The sequence below is a fragment of the Cherax quadricarinatus genome, chromosome 10, assembly GCF_038502225.1.
Source record: "Cherax quadricarinatus isolate ZL_2023a chromosome 10, ASM3850222v1, whole genome shotgun sequence".
NCBI classification, from domain to species: Eukaryota; Metazoa; Arthropoda; class Malacostraca; order Decapoda; family Parastacidae; genus Cherax; species Cherax quadricarinatus.
This window is the reverse complement of record NC_091301.1, coordinates 7,229,797-7,252,023: the sequence shown is the minus strand read 5'-3', so window position 1 is coordinate 7,252,023 and position 22,227 is coordinate 7,229,797. Positions and strand designations below refer to the sequence as shown.

The following is a 22,227-nucleotide window of genomic DNA, read 5'->3' as shown; positions in this document are numbered from 1 at the left end:
AACATGAAGTACAAATTAGTATTTCAAATAAGAAGCATTAAAGTTGTACAAATTAGTAGCATAACAATGTATAATATAATCGAATCAGATCGAGTAAAATCAATGATTTATAGTTCAGAAACAGGTCATATGGTCATTAGATGAGTTACTGTGCATTCAAGAGAATGGAGTATTCTATTAGGTAATGTAATTAAAAAAAACATAAGTTTGATAGGGTCACAGACTATATGTTTATGAGATTCAGTTATTCAGTATTTATTTACTTGTGGTTGAGTAAGTGGTTTTTAAGAAGAATCTTGAGTTGATAAACAGACTGCATTTCTTTTATATTCACAGGTAGATAGTAGTACTAGGAGGGCTTGATTATACTCTTAAGATGGGAAGGAAGAGGGTAAGTAGGAAGGAAAATAATGAGGGAGTCTTTTTTTTTTATGATCTGTGTGGAATTGTTTGTACGTATTGTAAGCATACTGGGATAGGAACTAGGAATATTTTCCTAGATTCCTCTGATGTATTCAAATTGTATCTAGCATGCAGTATATTTAACACTTTTAACTGGCTAGCATACTTGTACGCAGGTGATGATTGTGTTCAGTGTACTAGTACGCAAAATTTTTTGTTCCTTCAAATGTGCCACCTGCCAATACTTTTGACCTCAGCTCATCAGTTTTTGGTCTCCTACAATCTCCTCATGTCTGAAAAAAAATCTAAAACCAGGCAGGTCCACACAGTTCATTATGGGGTTACACTGCCTAATTATTGCAAGTAAACAATGAAGCCAGCCTGTTGCCCTACCACCAGCAAACAAGGTGTGAAACTTGTTTGCCTTATTCATTCTGGATTTATTACACTTTTGTAACAGTAATAGTGGAATTCAGCCAATGAGCATACTATGTAGATTTAACTTGGGATAAGTAACCCATTATAGTAAATGTGATTTTATTTCCATGAGTATTACACTTTGAAACAAATGTAATATCATAAGATTTCCTTGTAAATATATGTTTTGCAGTATGTAGTTTGGAAGACACACATCTGATATGGACACACAGAAATTGCATTATATTTATATAACTCAGGATATTTCCCAGAGCCTCAGTTTATAACAAATATTTAACCTAGGATAACATGTCTGAGGGCAATGTGTGGTGTGAATATAATGCAGAGAATTCGTAGTTTGGAAGTTAGGAGGAGGTGCGGGATTACCAAAACTGTTGTCCAGAGGGCTGAGGAAGGGTTGTTGAAGTGGTTCGGACATGTAGAGAGAATGGAGCGAAACAGAATGACTTCAAGAGTGTATCAGTCTGTAGTGGAAGGAAGGCAGGGTAGGGGTTGGCCTAGGAAAGGTTGGAGGGAGGGGGTAAAGGAGGTTTTGTGTGCGAGGGGCTTGGACTTCCAGCAGGCGTGCGTGAGCGTGTTTGATAGGAGTGAATGGAGACGAATGGTTTTTAATACTTGACGTGCTGTTGGAGTGTGAGCAAAGTAACATTTATGAAGGGGTTCAAGGAAACCGGCAGGCCGGACTTGAGTCCTGGAGATGGGAAGTACAGTGCCTGCACTCTGAAGGAGGGGTGTTAATGTTGCAGTTTAAAAACTGTAGTGTAAAGCACCCTTCTGGCAAGACAGTGATGGAGTGAATGATGGTGAAAGTTTTTCTTTTTCGGGCCACCCTGCCTTGGTGGGAATCGGCTAGTATGATAATAAAAATAAATAAATAACACAGTATAGTCCAACAGTATGACTTAGTTTCATGTTTTGAAGAGTATTGCACCTTGAGACAATTGTAATATCATAGATATCCATTGTATATAGTGTTAGAAGATCAGAGCAGTAAAAGCAAATAGGAAAAAAAATTATTTGTTTTAATTTATACTGTATATTTTTCTGTGGGGCTATGTATTTTCCCATATTTGAAGTATTACAACATCTAATATCATAAGAAAGTAGTGTACATAGTATTAAATATTAAAACAATGAAAAGCTTAAAACAATCATAATTTGGCATCAGCAAATTGTAAAACATAAGTACCACTGGCACATTTACCTTGCTGTTGCTGACAAGTGATTGTTTTTTTTTTTGTCAACTTCAGCATACCATAAAATCTTAAGTTTTAATCAGAGTTCACTCATTTTAGTCTTATTTGATTCTTAAAAATGCAAGCTTTCAAAAAATGCAGATTTTTTTTTTTTGTTTTTTCAAAATCCTGCCACATAAATGAACTTTAATTTCTAGATATGCCACAGTTAAGGGGTTAATGCTTTGTATTCTATACATAATTTTATTTATGAAATTGTTTTAGAAATATTTTTCTTATTTTTTCTGTTTTAAAATAATATATGTAATGTGAAGAATCATAGAGATGGCCAAAAATAACCCAAATACACAGTTGTTGCAGGTTGTTCCTGAAATGGAGGATATAGAAGAAGAGACAGTGGGAATAAAAGGATCCTTAAATGAGCTTGATACAAGAATTGGCTCCTTTAGTTGCGATAACTTGGACCACTGTTTTAAGAACAACATTAACATCTCCATTAAAAACAAGAAACCTCGAGACAGAGACGATGACAACCAAGCAAAAAACAACTTGGATTATTTACTTCTTCAAGTGGCACGACAAGTTAGTAAGAAGCTACGTTTCCTGTAGAGTGTAGGAGCACCATCCGATTGATGCATCACTAAATGTAAAAAAAAAAAATTGGATAAATCGCAAACATTTTTGTTATACGTACTTACCATTAACCTTTTGACTGTCGCAGCCGTATATATATGTCTTACGAGGTACCGTGTTTGACGTATATATACTCATAAATTCTACCGGCAGGCCGGACTTGAGTCCTGGAGATGGGAAGTACAGTGCCTGCACTCTGAAGGAGGGGTGTTAATGTTGCAGTTTAAAAACTGTAGTGTAAAGCACCCTTCTGGCAAGACAGTGATGGAATGAATGATGGTGAAAGTTTTTCTTTTTCAGGCCACCCTGCCTTGGTGGGAATCGGCCAGTGTGATAATAAAAAAAAAAAAAATAAATTCTAGCGGCTTCAAATCAAGCAGGAGAAAGCTGGTAGGCCCACATGTGAGAGAATGGGTCTGTGTGGTCAGTGTGCACCATATAAAAAAAATCCTGGAGCACGCAGTGCATAATGAGAAAAAAAAAACTGACCGTTTTTTTTAATTAAAATGCCGACTTTGTGGTCTATTTTCGTATGGTATTTATGGCTGTATACTCGTTTTCTTGGTCTCATTTGATAGAATGGAAAACATATTATAGAAATAGAGGTGATTTTGATTGATTTTACTATAAAAAGAACCTAGAAATGGAGCTCAAATTAGGGGAAATGTTTGATTTTTGCCAATGTTCAAAAGTAAACAAATGATGCCATTGTCCAATAAATGTCCAACTAGCCATTCTAATATGCAGTCATGAATGGGTTGATGTTATTTATACAATTATTACAGTATTGCAGTAGTCTGCATAATAGTAAGTCGTCTATTTTTTATTTGAATAAAAATTCAAAATAGAAAGCAAGAGTAATATCAGAGGGGCCTGGAGACATGACTGATGATCAAAGAAAATGTTATTTTAGAGCCAGGAATGTCTGCATTGTTCATTCTGGACCTTATTTTGAAATTGTCATATTTTTTAGTTTTCGTGAAATTGGCCAAATTGCAAATTTCTGACCACATTATTAGGTAGTTGAAATCGGTAAATGGGCAGTTTCTTGTACTCAATCGATAGAAAAAATGGAGTTCTAAAGAAATAGCTATGAGTTTGGGCGACTGGAACAATGGAATTAGCCGAAAATAGGGTTCAAAGTGGGCGAAATCGCCGATTTGTAAACAGCGCCGAGGTCGCTAACTTCGTGAGAGCATAATTCCGTCAGTTTTCCATCAAATTTCGTTTTTTTGGTGTCATTACAATCGGGAAAAGATTCTCTATCATTTCATAAGAAAAAATAATTTTTGTTTTTTTTTAAATTTTTCGACACCAGGAGACACCTCAGGATTGGGGGTTGCGACAGTCAAAGGGTTAAAATTAATTTGTTACCTAAAAATTTGTTTCTTTGTTTTTATATTTTTTATTTATTTTTGCATGTATTTCAGTATTGGAATTCCATAAACTGATATTGCCTTTATGAAACTAGTAATAAACTGTTAGATTACTTTTAGCTCAGTAAGTTACATTAACATTGTGCTGCATACCTGTTTGATAAAAACTTCTCAATAACTTGGAGAACATTATTTTTTGGAGTGTGAGCAGGGTAATATTTAGTGAAGGGATTCAGGGAAACTGGTTATTTTATATAACCGGACTTGAGTCCTGGAAATGGGAAGTACAATGCCTGTACTCTAAAGGAGGGGTTTAGGATATTGGCAGTTTGGAGGGATATATTGTGTATTTTTTATACGTATATACTTCTAAACTGTTGTATTCTGGGCACCTCTGCAAAAACAGTGATTATGTGTGAGTGAGGTGAAAGTGTTGAATGATGATGAAAGTATTTTCTTTTTGGGGATTTTCTTTCTTTTTGGATCACCCTGCCTCGGTGGGTGACGGCCGACTAGTTGAAAAAAAAAAAATAGACATTTAACTTTCTCCTGCATGTTGGAGGATAGTAATCAACTTATTTTTGCTTGGCACATAGAGCATATTCAAGTAGGAGGATGACTTGTTCAGAATATTTGGTTAAAATTACAGTGAATATAAGTGGGGACTGCTAATCTTACTGTGCTGCAACTATTGTAGATATTTTTACTGGAGGTGGGGATTATTGCATATTTATAAAGTTGAAATCATAATTGGCGAAATAGATTAGTTAAAAAATCAGTCTGTGTCAAAGGTGGGACTTCTAGTGAGGCAGTCCACTAGAGTGAGTGTATTAGGGCACTGCTGAGGTTGGAAGTGAATTGTGCTTCTTCTTTTCCAGACTTACCTTCATGTCTCTTGAACAGAGGGCTTGATCTACACTCAGGGCTTCTGCTTTTCTGTCCCACCCATCCACTTCTCAGTAATTCTTGCTGTATCTATGCCTGTTGATGGTTCTCATTCTCCACTAACTACCCAATCACGTGCTGGCATGAGGATATTTTCCCATTCCTCGTTTGATTATTCCAGGGGACTGAGGATACCTCTTGTCAGTCCCAAAGTGAAAGAAATGCATCTAGCACATAGATATTATGACATTGAGATAACAGTATAATTGTGTACAGATTAAAGAAGCTCTAGTTATGCACAGTATTTCAGGCAGACTTGAACTAGGACCAGGTTGAAGACATTAAATGACAGGAATCTTAGTGTAATATTTTGTTTCTAATGAAATAGTTTCAAAATTATTTTTAAACCACTTTGACATAATATACTATAATGCCATTAGTTAATATGGAAGAGAATTCTGAAATTATCAAAATTTTGCTGCAGCATCATACTGTAAATAATAGAAAAAGTAAAGGGAAATTCTTACTCTCATAGCTATTTGCAACACTGTTAATGATACTTTTAGAATGAAGAAAGCAGCCAGATGGGCAGCCAAAAGTCAAATGTGAACAGCAGCAGTGCAATGATCAGCAGCAGCAACAGCAGTAGTGGCAGCAGCACATCCAATGGCATGATCTCTTGCATTGTTGGAGATGCTCGATCACTTACCCAAGTGGAGCTATCATCCCTCAGGCACATTCTGCCCCACACCTCTAGTGCGTATAACACAAATTGATTAACTATTTGTGTGTTTATTGTAGCTCTGCTTTTTTTCTTAGGTAAAAATCTTTCAAATATTTCTTCCACTTTCATGTGTTTAAGAATTTTGAAGAACATGGAAAATTGCTAAAGACTTTTTAATGGCATTTTGGTATTATATTATTGAAGAAGTTGCAATAAAGGATCCATTTTGAAATAGATGGAACAGACTTTCAAATTTTGCCCCTTCTCTCAAACCTCATCACCCATCCTCCCACCCTTTCCCTTCTGCCACCATCTTTACTAATATTGTTTAAAAACTATTAAATCTCAATTAAATATCACAAAATCAATATGTAATCATTTTGAATGTATGGCTATTGTATTTATATGGCTCTTCAAAAATAAATAATTTATTTTAACCCTCCTCACACATCTTCCCACCCCTTTTGACCCTCCTCACCCATCTTTCCACCCCCTCCTTTCAGCCCTCCTCACCCATCTTCCCCCCTTCCCCAACTCTTCTCACCTATCATCCCACCTCTCACCCCATCCTTCCCCCAACCCTCCTTACCCGTCTTCCTTCCCCTCCTCCCACACACATATTGGGGAACTGTATGTGCTGCCATGCAGAGACAAGCAGCAATCCAAAAAAGAACTTGTGAATAACTGGGTTTTTTTGCAAAGAAGCCCTTCAGTAAAAATGTTGAATAAGTGAAGCATGTGAATGTGATGCTCACAAATTTTGTGGTTCAATTGTACATGCCTCAGTGGGAGACGGCCGACTTGTTAAAAAAAAAAAAAATTAAATTTTCCCAAATTTAGAAACTGAATTATGATTTTACAATCATCTCCAAAATTCAAAATTTTCTGAATAAGAGAGAAAATTCCTACTTTAAAATGGGAACATTTCTATTTTTGAAATTTTCTAAATAAAAGTAAATACTTTCTAAATTTTTTAATGATCTATATAAATTTGGTATATAATCTGTGTAAGAGCAAAATACTAAATTTTAATTGAAAAATATCAAAATGGATTTTTTTAAAATTAGTGAGGTCGTTTTTTTAATATTTTGAATTTGTAATCATCCTTGAAATTTAGATTTTTTTTTTCCAAATAAAAATAAAGGTTCTAAATTTTAAGATCGAAAACTTTTCTAATCTTGAATATTGGTTTCAAACAAATCAAAGATGGCACAGCTTAATTATTCATCATTTTCAATATTTCTATTACCCTTGATTATGCATTATTCAGAAAGAGAGAGATTACTAAACAATGAGAAAAATTCTATCCTAAAAATTTTGATTTATGAATAAGAAGGTAGTGTATGCATTGCATAAGTATGAAGCAGTCATATGAGGATCATTACTTCGGTTCTTATATTGAGCCTAATTGTTTTTAATGTGTAAATGAATTTGATATAATAATTTGTGCAGTAGTTTATGAATAATAAATAAGAAAGAAAATATTACATTAATGAAAATTCATTGGAAGAAATAATGATTGATGCATATCGAAAGAGTAGATCTTTAAGGGCCAGTTTACATACGGGAGATTGATTGATAAAAGTGTGAATTATGGTAGACAAAAATGAGCAAGCAAATGTAAATAGAAGTCGTAAGAATACATTTACTTGATAATGAAAACTAATAACTAGGGAGCAGCCACATAATTTAGCAATTTTTTTCCCTCTTAGTTGTTAATAACTTGATTTGTGTTTTTAATGAGATACAGTAGGACCCCCGTATCTGCAGTGGATGCGTTCCAAGGATCTGCTGTGGATACTGAAACTGGGGATAGTAGTTAGCCCTATATATAAGTCATTTTTCATTTGCAAACATACCTGTTATAAAGTTTAATTGATAAATATGTACAATAAGTGGAGAATTTTCACTGATGGGAAGCACTTCATAGCTTCTCTTAGGCTTTGAGGAACTTCCACTATCTCTACATTTGTACTTTGAGAACACTATTAAGCAAAATTAAGGGTTGTTTCTGGCCACAGCAAACTGCAGATAACTGAAACCATGGATACAGAACCCATGGATACAGAGGGTCCAATTGTAAAGAATTTTCACTCATTTCCATGGAAATTAATTTAAGCTAAAATACAGCCTCTCCTCACTTAAGCAAGAAGCATACTATACTGGTAGTAGGGTTGTGTTAACCATTTTTAGATATTTTTTTTATTGTTTATATAGTGTACTGTATACTGTAATAAACAGAATAGAGAAAATCAGCTCTAATATACATTATTTAGATTTGCATACTGGTTGGAGAGCTGGTCGTAAGTCCATGTGGTTGGTAAACAAGTACATCGCTAAGTGAGGAAAGGCTGTATTGATTTGTTTTTCTGATTCATATTTGCTAAAATAATGTTTAGCATGACCTCCATCTTTTTTATTAAGTATTAATGTATTGAATTCAATTTTCTACTTTCTACGTAGGACTAAAAGAGCCAGTGACTCGAAGTTCTGGTTCACCAACAAGTGTTGCTGTTGTTGTAAGCAGAAGTAGCAATGACAGATTCAGCTCACTCTTTTCACCACAGTCATCTGGAAGCCGCAATTATCCCATGAATCTGTTACGATCACCTCCAACTGCAAATCATCTGCCACCACCGCCACCGCCGCCACCGCCGCCACCACCACCACCACCACCACCACCACCACCACCACCTTCACCAAATGAAACCGTGTCTTCTGCACCACTTCCTACACATGTTCTTTCCTCCCATCTTCCCTCATTATCCTCACATATCCAAACAGCTTCTCGAATTCCTTCATCATCTCACTCACTGTCATCAAATTCTGTTATGCCAACATTTGGAGTATTTTCAGATTCAGTCCCATCTCAAAATTCTTTACAAAGAGGAGTTCATCCATCTGCTCCGAGTACAGGCTCACGAACCCGTTGGACTCCTAGGGTGCATAATCATATTTTGCAGAATATAAGCAATATACAACACTTAGCTTCCTCTACCAATGGCCAAGAGGAAACACTTCAAATGCCACTTCAAGATGTAGGTGACAGTGATCAGTCAAGTACACTTAGCAGTCCTATACCTGGCACCTCCTCTTTATCAGCCTCTTCTTCATCTTCATCTTCTACATCACATCTATCTAGAGCTTTCCGTTTATTAATAAGAGCAGGAAGAGGCCAAGGAGGTCCTATCTTGACCCGACGACGTTGTCGACCTGTACGACGGTACAGGTGAGCATTGCATGTACAGTATTAACAGACTGTATAAAATGAATTACATTTATTATTACAGTGGAACCTCAAATTTCGAACGTATCACTTATATAACTCTTTAAAAATCGACCGCTTTATTTGAACCAACTTTGTCCCTATTATCAAACTCGCCCCTATTTTCAAAACGCCGAGTACCGGACCTGTCTGCCAGCCCGCTCTGTCCGCATCCCCACGCAGGCGCCTTGAGCCAGTCTGGCTTTGTTGATGCTTGATTGAACACTAACCTGCTCTCTCATTCAAACATATTACAATTACAGTGGACCCTTGAATTTAGTAGTGCCTTTTCTGTATGCAAAACTATTTTTATTATCTATAAAATGTATGTTTTGTTAATATTTCCCATAGGAAATAATGTAAATCCAATTAAACCATTCCAGACACCCAAAAATATTAACAAACGATACATTTTATAGATAATAAAAATAGTTTTGCATACAGAAAAGGCACTACTAAATTCGAAGGTCCACTGTAATTCATTGTGTTTAGTGCCTGTGGGACTGTGAAATAAGCTACCATGGGCCCAAAGAAACTTGCTAGTGGTACCCCTGTGGTAAAGAAAGTGAGGAACACCATAGACGTGAAGAAGGAAATAATACAGAAGTATGATAGTGGTGTGAAACTTGTTGAGCTTGCCAGGATGTATGGGAAAACCAAGTCGACCATCACTTCTATCCTGGCAAAGAAAGAACAAATCAAGGAAGCTGATGTTGCGAAAGGTGTTAATATGTTAACCAAAAAAAAAACCACAGACAATTGATCAGGTTGAGAAGTTGTTGCTGGCGTGGATCAAGGATAAAGAGATGGCAGGTGATAGTGTTTCAGAGACGATTATTTGTGAAAAGTTCAGTGACAAAACCATGTCCCATTTTAGGGAAATCTTAAAGAGGCACCAGAAACAGAGGACTGTGGACAGTTATTTTGTGAGACAGGGGTCCAGTGACTCTCAAGCTGGTCCTAGTGGCATTAAAAGACAGAGAAGGGAAGTAACCCCAGAGAGGGCTTTGATTCCTAAAGTCCTTATGGAGGGGAATTCCCCTTCCAAACACTAACCCCACCTCCCTCTCTCCTCTCTATCTTCCAGATGCCATCACCATTCTTTAATAAAGGTAAGTAAAAATGTTATTTTATATGTTTATTTAAATTTATTAATACATATTGTACACTTTTTATTTGTTGTGTGTATGTAAAACTATAATTAATCTTTATAAAATGTATTTTTTTTTTTTTGTGAATATGTTTGGGTTTCTGGAATGGATTAATTGTATTTCCATTATTTCTTTTGGGAAATATTGCTTCGCTTTTCAAACTTTTCGAATTTAGAACTGGCTCCTGGAACAGATTAAGTTCGAAATTTGAGGTTCCACTGTATTTTAGAAATTGATATATTCAAAGATACTCCTTTTTAATTAGAAAAACATATGAGTCAGGTCATTTTATCTTGGACCATTCATCTTTCCACACCACAAACAGGTTTTGCAATCATGTGGATGAACAAAAATATTCTTGTTGAGGTGGCAAAGTCTTCCATCACAATTGAAAATTTACTAACACAAATATCTAAGGGTTAATTACATAATACCTGTACAGTGGAACCACGGCTTACGAACTTAATCCATTCCGTGACCTTGTTCGTATCCTGATTTGTTTGTATGCTGAGTCAATTTTACTCATTTAAATTAACTGATATGGCATTAATCCGTTCCAGTGGAATTCCTGCTCTCAGGAGGCATGACAAAATATCGATAATATCAACTCTAAGGCTTATTTATCTATCATAATTCATCTAAAATGATGTAATAAACAATAAAAATAACATAGAAACCTGATATAAAATGAATAAAATATGTCATTACGTATGTAGCTAGTGGACGGCAGCGGAGGAGAGTGGTCGCTGGCATTCTTGCTCCCGCTGTGAAAACATCTCCCCTTCAGAGGTGTTGTTATAAGAGAAAACAGAGTTTGTGAGGCTAACTGCATTAGATCACTACTTTCATAAGGAAAACATCAAGTAGAACTAAACCAGTGTATGTACCTTGGAGAAAAAATGCTGGTGAAGGTTGATGGTAGAAAAGATAGGCAGAGCGGCGTATGCTGTCAGGAGTTCATTTCGTTTCATCCTTTTTCTATTGCTTAATTGCTACTCTTAATGCTACACTTAATTGCTACACTCTTTAATTGCTATACTCTTAATGCTTCACTTTATCACTGAATTTAACTGCTACAATTTTTATTTTTATCTCACTTCGCTGTTCACTGATTTTTGTTTTTTTCTCCACGCTTTTCACATTTTCACCTGCAGGACGTTTTAATAAAAAACTGTCCAAGGAGGTTTGTTTCTCCATCCCTTTCAGAATGTTTCGGAAACGAGTTACTCTCTGTCATCTCGTGGTGGCATTCTAAAACTCGCTTATTATAGTACGTACTATTGTTATTATTATAGTATTATTATTATATTATTATTATATGTATTATTATTATTATTATATTATTATTATTATTATTATTATTATTATTATTATTATTATTATATTATTATATTATTATTATTATATTATTTTCTTTTTCAACAAGTCAGCCCTCTCCACCGAGGCAGGGTGACCCAAAAAGAAAGAAAATCCCCAGAAAGAAAATACTTTCATCATCATTCAACACTTTCACCTCATACATAATCACTGTCTTTGCAGAGGCACCCAGATACAACAGTTTACAAGCATATATAAAGATATATAACATATCCCTCCAAACTGCCAATATCCCATACCCCTCCTTTAAAATGCAGGCATTGTACTTCCCATTTCCAGTACTCAAGTCCAGCTATATAAAAACAACCGGTTTCCCTGAATCCCTTCACTAAATATTACCCTGCTCACACTCCAACAGCTCATCAGGTCCCAAAAACCATTCGTCTCCATTCACTCCTATCTAACACGCTCACACACGCTTGCTGGAAGTCCAAGCCTCTCGCCCACAAAAACCTCCTTTACCCCCCTCCCTCCAAACTTTTCGAGGACTACTCCTACCCCGCTTTCCTTTCCCTACAGATTTATACTTTCTCCATGTCATTCTACTTTGATCCATTCTCTTTAATGACCAAACCACCTCAACGACCTTTCTTCAGCCCTCTGACTAATACTTATATTAACTCAACACCTTCTCCTAATTTCCACACACTGAATTCTCTGAATTTATGCCACTCATTGCCCTTAGACAGGACATCAACACTGCCTCCAACTGCCTCCTCGCTGCAGCATTTACAACCCAAGCTTCACACTCATATAAGAGAGTTGGTACCACTGTACTTTCATACATTCCCTTCTTGCCTCCATAGATAATGTTTTTTGTCTCCACATATACCTCACTGCACCACTCGCCTTTTTTCCTTCATCAATTGTGTGGTTAACCTCATGCTTCATAAACCCATCCGCTGACACATCAACTCCCAAATATCTGAAAACATTTACTTCTTCCATACTCCCTCTCTCCAATGTGATATCCAATTTTTCTTTATCTAAAGCATTTGATACCCTCATCACCTTACTCTTATCTATGTTCACTTTCAACTTTCTACCTTTACACACCCTATTATATTATTATATACGTATTATTATTAGTAGTAGTAGTAGTACGTGCGTGTTATTATAATAATAATAATTATTATTATTAATTTAGGGAACTGGACCAGAGATCCATTTCCCAAGATCAAGAGCCCCTCACCACATTCGTACTACTAATAATAATTATTATTATTATAATAATAATAATAATACAATATATATAATAATACAATATATGTAATGTGTGGTGTGAATATTATGCAGAAAATTCGGAGTGTGGAAATTAGGAGAAGGTGTGGAGTTAATAAAAATATTAGTCAGAGAGCTGAAGAGGGGTTGTTGAGGTGGTTTGGTCATTTAGAGAGAATGGATCAAAGTAGAATGACATGGAAAGCCTATAAATCTGTAGGGGAAGGAAGGCGGGGTAGGGGTCATCCTCAAAAAGGTTGGAGGAAGGGGGTAAAGGAGGTTTTGTGGGCGAGGGGCTTGGACTTCCAGCAAGCGTACGTGAGCATGTTAGATAGAAGTGAATGGAGACAAATGGTATTTGGGACCTGATGAGCTGTTGGAGTGTGAGCAGGGTAATATTTAGTGAAGGGATTCAGGGAAACCGGTTATTTTATATAGCCGGACTTGAGTCCTGGATATGGGAAGTACAATGCCTGCACTTTAAAGGAGGGGTTTGGGATATTGGCAGTTTGGAGGGATATGTTGTGTATCTTTATATGTATATGCTTCTAAACTGTTGTATTCTGAGCACCTCTGCAAAAACAGTGATTATGTGTGAGTGAGGTGAAAGTGTTGAATGATGATGAAAGTATTTTCTTTTTGGGGATTTTCTTTCTTTTTTGGGTCACCCTGCCTCGGTGGGAGACGGCCGACTTGATGAAAAAAAAAATGTAATAGTAATAATAATAATATTATGTAATAACAGTAAGGAGAAACTCAGAAGGCTACCAGTAGTTGGCACCATAATCAGCAAAACATTGGTAACCACAACTACTTTTCACCTCTGTAGACTTAAGTAGTCTATAAGTATTAGGTTAATTCTGCTTGAAATGTCTTGGCATGATTTTTTTTTTTTGCTCCAATCATATTATGATATGTAAACACACACTGTAACCTTTGCAAAGAAATAAATATTTTATTTATTTATTTAAGGAGCCTCCCTTGAGGGGGAAGTTTGCATCCTGAAATTTTATTCGTATCCAGAAGCAAAAAATCAACCAAACGACTGTTCGTATCCTGAAAAGTTTGCATGGTGGGGTGTTCATAAGCCAAGGTTCCACTGTATTTCAAATTTTGTATGTGGAAATTAGTACTGAAATAATTTATATTTATCTTGTAAGCCACTAATACATATTTTTAACCCTATTTTAAATAAATATTTATGATGAAATATTAGATGACAGTATTTTAATGTAAAGTTTGGAAAAACTAAATTATATAGCTTGAAATACAGTAAGTTTTTTCAATGCAGAGCAGAAAATAATAAAGTCAGACCTGAGTTCTGTAGATGAAAAGTACAGAACCTACACTCTAAAGAAGGGGTGGGGATATTGCAGTACTTTTGGCAAGACAGCTATTGAAGGATTGATGGTGAATGTTTCCTTTTTTGGACCTCCATACGTACCTTGGTGGGAAATGACAGATGTGGAAAAAAAATAGACAGAGAGATTTACAGTCTTAATATGTTGATAATTTTTAGCAGTGGACAAAATAAACATAGAATTACATACTATATGTTTATGCTTGGCCAGCAAAGAAAAAAATAAAAAAAATGTTAAATTCCAGGTATACTGTCTGTGAGATATCTCCATAGGCACTTTTTGAAGGCCTGAGAGTAAAAAGTGCTTTCAAAGAAATAGGACTGTTCAATAGTTTATTGCAGAAAATGGCTAGGAACAGGAATAAAAACTAGCCATATGCTATATACATGCTGGAATTAGCAACATATCGTAGACTCTATGGCAGGAGATAGCACTGCAGACAAAGGGGGAGTGTCACATCTTGCAAGTTTCTAAAAGGATGAGTCATGATAGGAAGAACATTAGAAAAGAACATTTGATATACTATTAATAAAAATTCTAGATGTCTTTAAGCTGTATGAAAAAACTGCATGTACCACTGAATTATGATGTGTACTATACTGGAAAAGAAAACTATTTTTATAAGAGTGCTGGAGTGTCACTGCATTTTCAGGAAACCCTTTGTATTATACAGAACATTGCTTATTATTGTACAGTATGCTTTATTTTGGGAATGAGGTGTCCTTTAGTAGCAAAGGGGAATTGAGCATTAGAATGAATTTAGATAGAATTTCTCCTGTATTGTAAGTAAACATTGTAAATACTTTTTTATTGAGTTTGGCATGCAAAGAGGTGTCTGTATGAAAAAACAGTATACTGTGAACAAGTAATAGTATGAAAAGTGTGAAATGGAGAAGACAGAGAGAGAGGATACATATATAAATGATGATTTTTTTATAAAGTATGTGTATTTAGGTTCAAGGACTTTGCTATTTCATAAGTGAAAAAAGTATATACATGTAATATGATGGACTTATAAAAAGTGAACCACTACAGTTTAAAAATATACTGTAAAGGCTTATGTGAGAGATTGTTTTCATGTTCTTAACTATACGAACACGTGAATGTTCCAAAAATGTTTATTAAAATCGCTCTGCTATCTAGGAGTTAACAGTAACCGAATAATGCAAGAAAAAGCGATAGTTACTACAGCTTTTACTTGTTAATTTTTTTTTTTATTTTTCTACTACTTCTTGTGTTGTATCACACGGGTATAGTGCTTCACATAATTACAGCATTGCCAGTCAGTTTATCATACAAACCACTAAATTAAGATTTTTTTTTAATTTGTTTATGTTTAGTTATAGCTACATTTTTATATTATTGATCCCATGGTAATATAGATGATGTGTTTCTTATCATTATTGATCACTTGGTGATGTAATTGTTAACTTTACTGATCCCTTGGTGATACAGTTATTAGCCTTACTGATTCCTAGGTGATACATTTATTAAACATTACTGATTCTTTGGTGAGACAATTGGTAGGATTAATGATCCCTTGGTAATACAGTTGTTAACATTACTGATCATTTTGTGATACATTTCTTAGCATATTGATTCCTTGGTGATACAGTTGTTAAGCATTACTGATCATTTGGCATACTATTGTTAGACTCATTGATCCCTTAATGATACACTTGTCACAACTGATCCCTTGGTTATACAATTCTTAACATTACTGATCTCTTGGGGATACAGTTGTTGATATTACTAATTCCTTGGTTATTCAGTTGATAACATTACTGATCTCTTGGCATTGCAGTTGGTAGATCCCTTGGTGATAAAATTAGCATTACAATGCTTATTGTTAATTTATATTCATGCAGCAGACACACAACTTATTCACTTAGCCATCTTACCTTTGGATGAGCAGATAAATAGTTATCCACTTAGTTTGGGCAACAGTTAAACTAACCACACTGCTATGACAGGACTAGTTCATTTACAGTATACCTCCTTGAATTAAGCCTGATTGCCTTTCATTTCCAAGGCACTATATGACACTTAAGGATTTAGCTCCTCCCCATAATATACGATTAAAGTACAGTAATTAGTTAGAGAATGTATCATAGACCAAATTTACCCACTGGCCCATAGGTCCAGGGACTTAGACCCATGTTCACAAACTATGTAGGTTAGCAGGGGTGACCATGTTGTTACTCCTGTTAGGGAAACAAAAGTGAGATTACAGTCCAATAGATGAGACTGTACATGAAGTAATTATGTAAATAACTTGGTTTCAAATCCTTTTAAATATGTTTAGGTATTAGACAACTGAAAGGATGGTATAATTATAGTACCCAGTTTGGTGGACAACAAAGATTTTTTAGTAAGTCACATACTGATGGCTGTACAGTCGTAAATAATTCAGTGCCAAAAAACAAAGGTCATACACGGTATTTTGCTACAGAGGCTGTATCAGTACCTAGGAAACTTCAGCACATTAAGAGGGAGGATAATCCTACAAAATACTAGTTGAGGTGAGGAACACATACATATTTCAGTATTATATGCCTAAATGAATAGGTTATGGTGACACTGTATATACTAGATATATGTGCTTGTTTTGGGAAGTACAATGCCAGCACTTTAACTCTTTGAGGGTCAAGAGCCTCAATCCTGAACTCCCACTGGGGGTTGAAAAATATTCCAAAAAAAAAAAAAATTTCTTATGAAATGATAGAGAATCTTTCCCAGATCATAATGACACCAAAAGTATGGAATTTGATGGAAAACATGAAATTATGCTCTTGCGGAATTAGCAGTCTAAACGATATTTATGCATCAGCGATTTCGTCCACTTTTAGCCCTATTTTCGGCCAATTCCAATGTTCCAGTCGGCTAAAATCAGCAATTTCACAATAACTCCATTTGTTATATCAACTGAGTACAAGAAACTGCCCATTGATCAATTTCAACTACCCAGTAAAGTGGTCAGAAATTGGCAATTTGGCCAATATCACACAAATTTCAAAAGATGCCAATTTCAAAATAGGGTCCAGAATAAAGAAGACAGAAATTCCTGGCACTAAAATAACATTTTCTCTGTTCATTAGTCACTTCTCCAGGTCCCTGCTTTCCATTTTGAATTTTTTTCCTCACAAAAAATAGAAGATTTACTGTTATGCAGACTGCTGCATTACTGTAAAAATGGTATAAATAATATCAGTGCACTTGTGAAGGAATGTTAGACTCACCAGTTGACGTGTATTGGACATGTGGCATGATTTGTTTACTCTTGAACATCGGCAAAAATCGAACATTTCCACTACTTTGAGCGCAATTTCAAGGTACTTTTCATCGTGAAACCAATCAAAATCATCTCTATTTCTGTAATATAATATCTTCCATTCAGTCAATTGAGACCAAGAAAACAAGAATACATCCATAAATACCATACAAAAATACACTGCAAAGTTGCTGTTTTAACCCTTAAACGGTCCAAACAAATCAACTTTCAAATTCGTAGTGCTACAAAAGTAGATCTACTTTTTTTTACATATTTTCAAATGTAACAAAAAAAATGTAGATAAAAGTTTTTTTTACACATTTTTAAATGTAAAACAAAAAAGAAGATCTACATTTTTTACATACTTTCAGATGTTGAAAAAACGTATATATACGTTTGGACCATTTAAGGGTTAAACAAAAAACACGGTCGGATTTTTTTTTCTCATTATGCACTGCGTGCTTCAGGATTTTTCTTATACTGCGCACATTGACCATGCAGACCCATTCTTTCATATGTAGGCCTACCAGCTTTCTTCCACCAAATTTGAAGGCGCTAGAATTTACGCGTATAAGTACATACGTACGTGACTGACCCTGGCTGTTAAGATGGACATGTACGTGACCGACCCTCAAAGAGTTAAAGGATGGGTTTGGAATATTAACTGTTTGGAGTAATATCTAAACTGTTATATCTGGGCACCTCTGCAAAGACAATGATTATGTTTGAATGATAATGAAAGTGTTTCTTTCTTTTTTGGGTCACCCTGCCTCGGTGGGAGATGGCTGACGTGTTAAAAAAATAAATGTGCTTGTTTGCCACTATGGATAATCTGAACAAAAGAGTGGCAAATAGTTCTTCCCAGAAGCAAAGTCAACAAATGTAGTTAAAACGGTAGTTCACACCGGACATTACTGCCAAAACCTAAGTGTTTAGATCATCAAAGCTCTCATAAAACACATTGAACACAGGATGCAGACACAAGACAATGCTCAGGAATTCTAAGTCCCTAAAATCAACATTGTAAAGTGTACAAGTTGAGACTGCATGCGTGTGGAGACAGAGTAGCCTAGCTCACATCCTTCCTTGCCTAGCAGCAATGCTAACTGACCTCTGAATTACAGTGTGAGAGAAAAGGGAAGGATGCAAGGTCCTCAGTAGTTTATCTATGTTCATTATATAAAATGTATAGTATAGTAAGTGTACAGCTGTGCCAAGCTCTAGCCTTGGCTCACTCAGTGTTACAAATACAGTGGAACCTCTACTTGCGAGTTTAATTCGTTCCATGACCTTGCTCGCAACTGGATTTGCTCGTTTGCAGAGTCAATTTTCCTCATTTAAATTAATTGAAATGCAATTAATCCGTTCCAGTGGAATTCTGTGCTTCAATAATTTCGCTAATATCAACTCTATGGCTTATTTATCTATCTCACTTCATCTAATATGACATAATAAACAATGTAAATAACATAGAAACCTGATATATATATACTCTAAAATGAATAAAATATGCAATTCATGTAGTGGTATGGGCGGTGTCGGCGGTGGACGAGAATTTGTCTGGAGACTGGACAAAATACTTCTTGAATAATTTCACTAATATCATCTATACAGCTTATTTAACTATCACAGTTCATCTAATATGACATAATAAACAATATAAATAACATAGAAACCTGATATATACTCTAGAATGAATAAAATATGTCATTATATATGTGGCAGCAGCAGCCCACGAGTGTTTGTCTGGAGACAGGACAAAATACCCCTTGAATATTTCGTTATCATCAACTCTACAGCTTATTTATCTATCACAGTTCATCTAATACGAAATAATAAACAATATAAAAACACAAAAACCTGATATATACTCTAGAATGAATAAAATATGCCATTATGTAACAGGTGGAGGCAGCCACAACCGCTCCCTCTTATGTTGTGGTAAACACTGCCATCTAATGATGGCCTTTTGAAGCTGTATATTATTATAATTATTATTATGTAGTACATTATTATTACATATGTATTATTATTATATGTATTATATTATTATTCTTATTGTATTATATTATTATTCATATTGTATTATATTATTATTCTTATTGTATTGTGTTATTATACATACTATTATTATTACACATATACATATTATTATTATTATTATTATTATTATTATTATTACAAAATAAATAATTTGTAATTTTTATTCACACAAAAAATATAAGATTTACTGTTATGCCTTATTGCAATAATTGTATAAATAATGTCAATCCATTCACGACTGCATATTGGAATAGACAGTGATGTCATTTGTTTACTCTTGAACATACCCAAAACAAGCAAACATTTCTCCTGTGTTGAGCTCAATTTCAAGGTACTTTTCGTCGTGAAAGCAATCAAAATCATACCTATTTCTGTAATATATCTTCCACTCTTTCAAATGAGACCAAAAAAACGAGAATACAGCCATAAAAACCATACGAAAATACCGCTAAGGGGTGGCTAATTGAGAAATGAACTCCATTATTCATGCTTAGATTTCTTTCAATTTTGGTGTACGTTAAGAAGTATCTTTCCATCATACATTGCCCAAGTTTCAATAAGATAGTCCAACAAACAAATGAGATACAATTCCCTCACCAGCGTCAAGGAACCTGCCTTGAGGTGTGCTCGCGTATGGAAACAAAAAATCGACCCATCGACTGCTCGTATTTGGAAAAACTCGCACGTGGACGCGCTCGCAAGTAGAGGTTTCACTGTAATATCAAACCTGTCATACAATATTACAAAAATAGTATATATAGGTTACTACAACAAAAGGCCTGGTCATTATCTCCAGCTGATAAGCTGTCACCTACAAAACATCTTAACAGTGAACATTAATAATTTTTTTTTTTCAACATACCAGCCGTATCCCACCAAGGCAGGGTGGCCCAAAAAGAAAAACGAAAGTTTCTCTTTTTAAATTTAATAATTTATACAAGAGAAGGGGTTACTAGCCCCTTGCCCCTGGCATATCATTAATAATCAAACACTAAAAAAATAGACAAAATCAAATTAATGTACATCTGCACATTACAGTGGTCATGAAAACTGAGGTACAGTACTCAAAAATAAATATCAGTACAGTGGACCCCCGCATAACGATTACCTCCGAATGCGACCAATTATGTAAGTGTATTTATGTAAGTGCGTTTGCACGTGTATGTTTGGGGGTCTGAAATGGACTAATCTACTTCACAATATTTCTTATGGGAAAAAATTCGGTCAGTACTGGCACCTGAACATACTTCTGGAGTGAAAAAATATCGTTAACCGGGGGTCCACTGTATGCCTAAAAAATTCTTGCAGTTTTTATTTTTATTTTTTTTTGAGGGGGGGGTATAAGAGATTTTTAAGGATTTCAGGAAAAATATTACCTAATTCAAATGTTTTAGACTTCAGAAAAATATCACCCAATTAAAGTGTTGTACACTATGTCAGAAATTAAATTTCTTAATGCAGTCTTGAAGTTATTGACATTTGACTAGATACCTGTATTAAGAGTTTCTCATGAAGGCTGATACAGGTCTCCAACATACTATACAAAAACCCTAAGCTGCAAGTATCCACACTTACAAATATGGTATTCAGAAACCAATTAAAGTTTCATAATGACTGAGGCACAGTATGAACATGTGTAAAAACCATCCCTTTTTCTGCTGTTGTTATACTATATACAACCCATTTGTTAGAAAAACAACTAATACAATTCATAATACATTGAGGACCTGTTATTATTTACTGTAGGACATTTGCGATAAGGACTGGCCACTAGTAGCATACAGCCCGATGACCCAGACCCATTCTTGTACAAGTGAAGTATTATAGTATATGTCCGTAGTGTAGTGCTCATTAAAGACAATAAGTATCACATTTCATGAAAATAATTGCTTGATATTATATAATTATTTAATATTTGTGAGTCTGTACTGTTCTATGCCCTTGTTAAGATAAGAACATTAAATAACCTAATATATTTTTGAAATTTAAAAAAAGGCCAATGAGATAATGAAGGAATATCTGATGATTTTTTTAAAGACAGATCTTTTCCTTCACTGAATATGTATTTATTGCAAAAGAGAGCACCTCCTGTGGTAGCATACAGTATTTGAAACTAGTATAGTTATTAACCCAATATGTATCATAATTTAGCTATTGCTGTAATTTATAATAATGTACATATTATTTTTATGGCTTACAAATAATATATAAATTGTCATTTATAATAAATTTCTGTAATTTTGCTTGATTTTATATTGCAAAGACCTTACTTTAATCTTCCTTTATCTTCTTTTACCACATCAGCTGTTTCCTGCTAAGGCATCCCTTCAAGTAGAGTCCTTGCAGTGACAAAGGAACTCTTGATACGAGGAATGTGACCTCTTCTTCCCTTTCCTTAATAGACTGTAAATAATCACCCCCATTTCTTCCTCTACTTTTTGGCCTCATTAGTGAGCCCCTCAAAGGAGGTCATACTTCATACTGGTGAGGGGCTCCCAGTCTAGGATATCAGGCTTGTCCTCCCTTTTTTTAAGCCTTGCTCAGTCAATTCTGGCTGTGCCATCCTGGTACATATTGTGCACTAGGTAGGGTAAAAAGTTTTTTCTAAGGAGCAGCAATACTACCTGTTGCCACATGAGTAACAGTGGTTCAGTGTAAGTACATGGTTTCTTTTCATTTACTGTCAGAGCTTCCCCCTCACTTTTTAATTTATGATGAACAAGACATTGCCTTATTCTCCTGGATTTTCAATAACTGCAACACCAACAACAGAAAGGTCAAATAACCCTCAAAACCCCAGGACTTTTTTCTGAAACTGGTATACCCCACTTTCTCCATCCCTTCTAGTACTTCTAACCCCTAGTTCATCTTGACCATGGAGCCA

The 22,227-nt window shown here is 35.1% G+C and overlaps 1 protein-coding gene across 4 annotated transcripts in view; it reads left to right on the top strand.

The window, feature by feature from the left end:
* Positions 1-21,585, top strand: part of LOC128687914 (serine-rich adhesin for platelets) — a 44,114-nt gene extending 22,529 nt beyond the window's left edge. For all 4 annotated transcript variants that reach the window (XM_070083593.1, XM_053775510.2, XM_053775507.2 and 1 more), the window contains 3 exons: positions 2,388-2,618; positions 5,497-5,686; positions 8,118-21,585. In XM_070083593.1, coding sequence (XP_069939694.1) covers positions 2,388-2,618; positions 5,497-5,686; positions 8,118-8,887 — 1,191 coding nt within the window. In that variant the 3' untranslated portion in view covers positions 8,888-21,585. The remainder of the gene's footprint in view (positions 1-2,387; positions 2,619-5,496; positions 5,687-8,117) is intronic.
* The last annotated feature ends 642 nt before the right edge of the window (positions 21,586-22,227 follow it).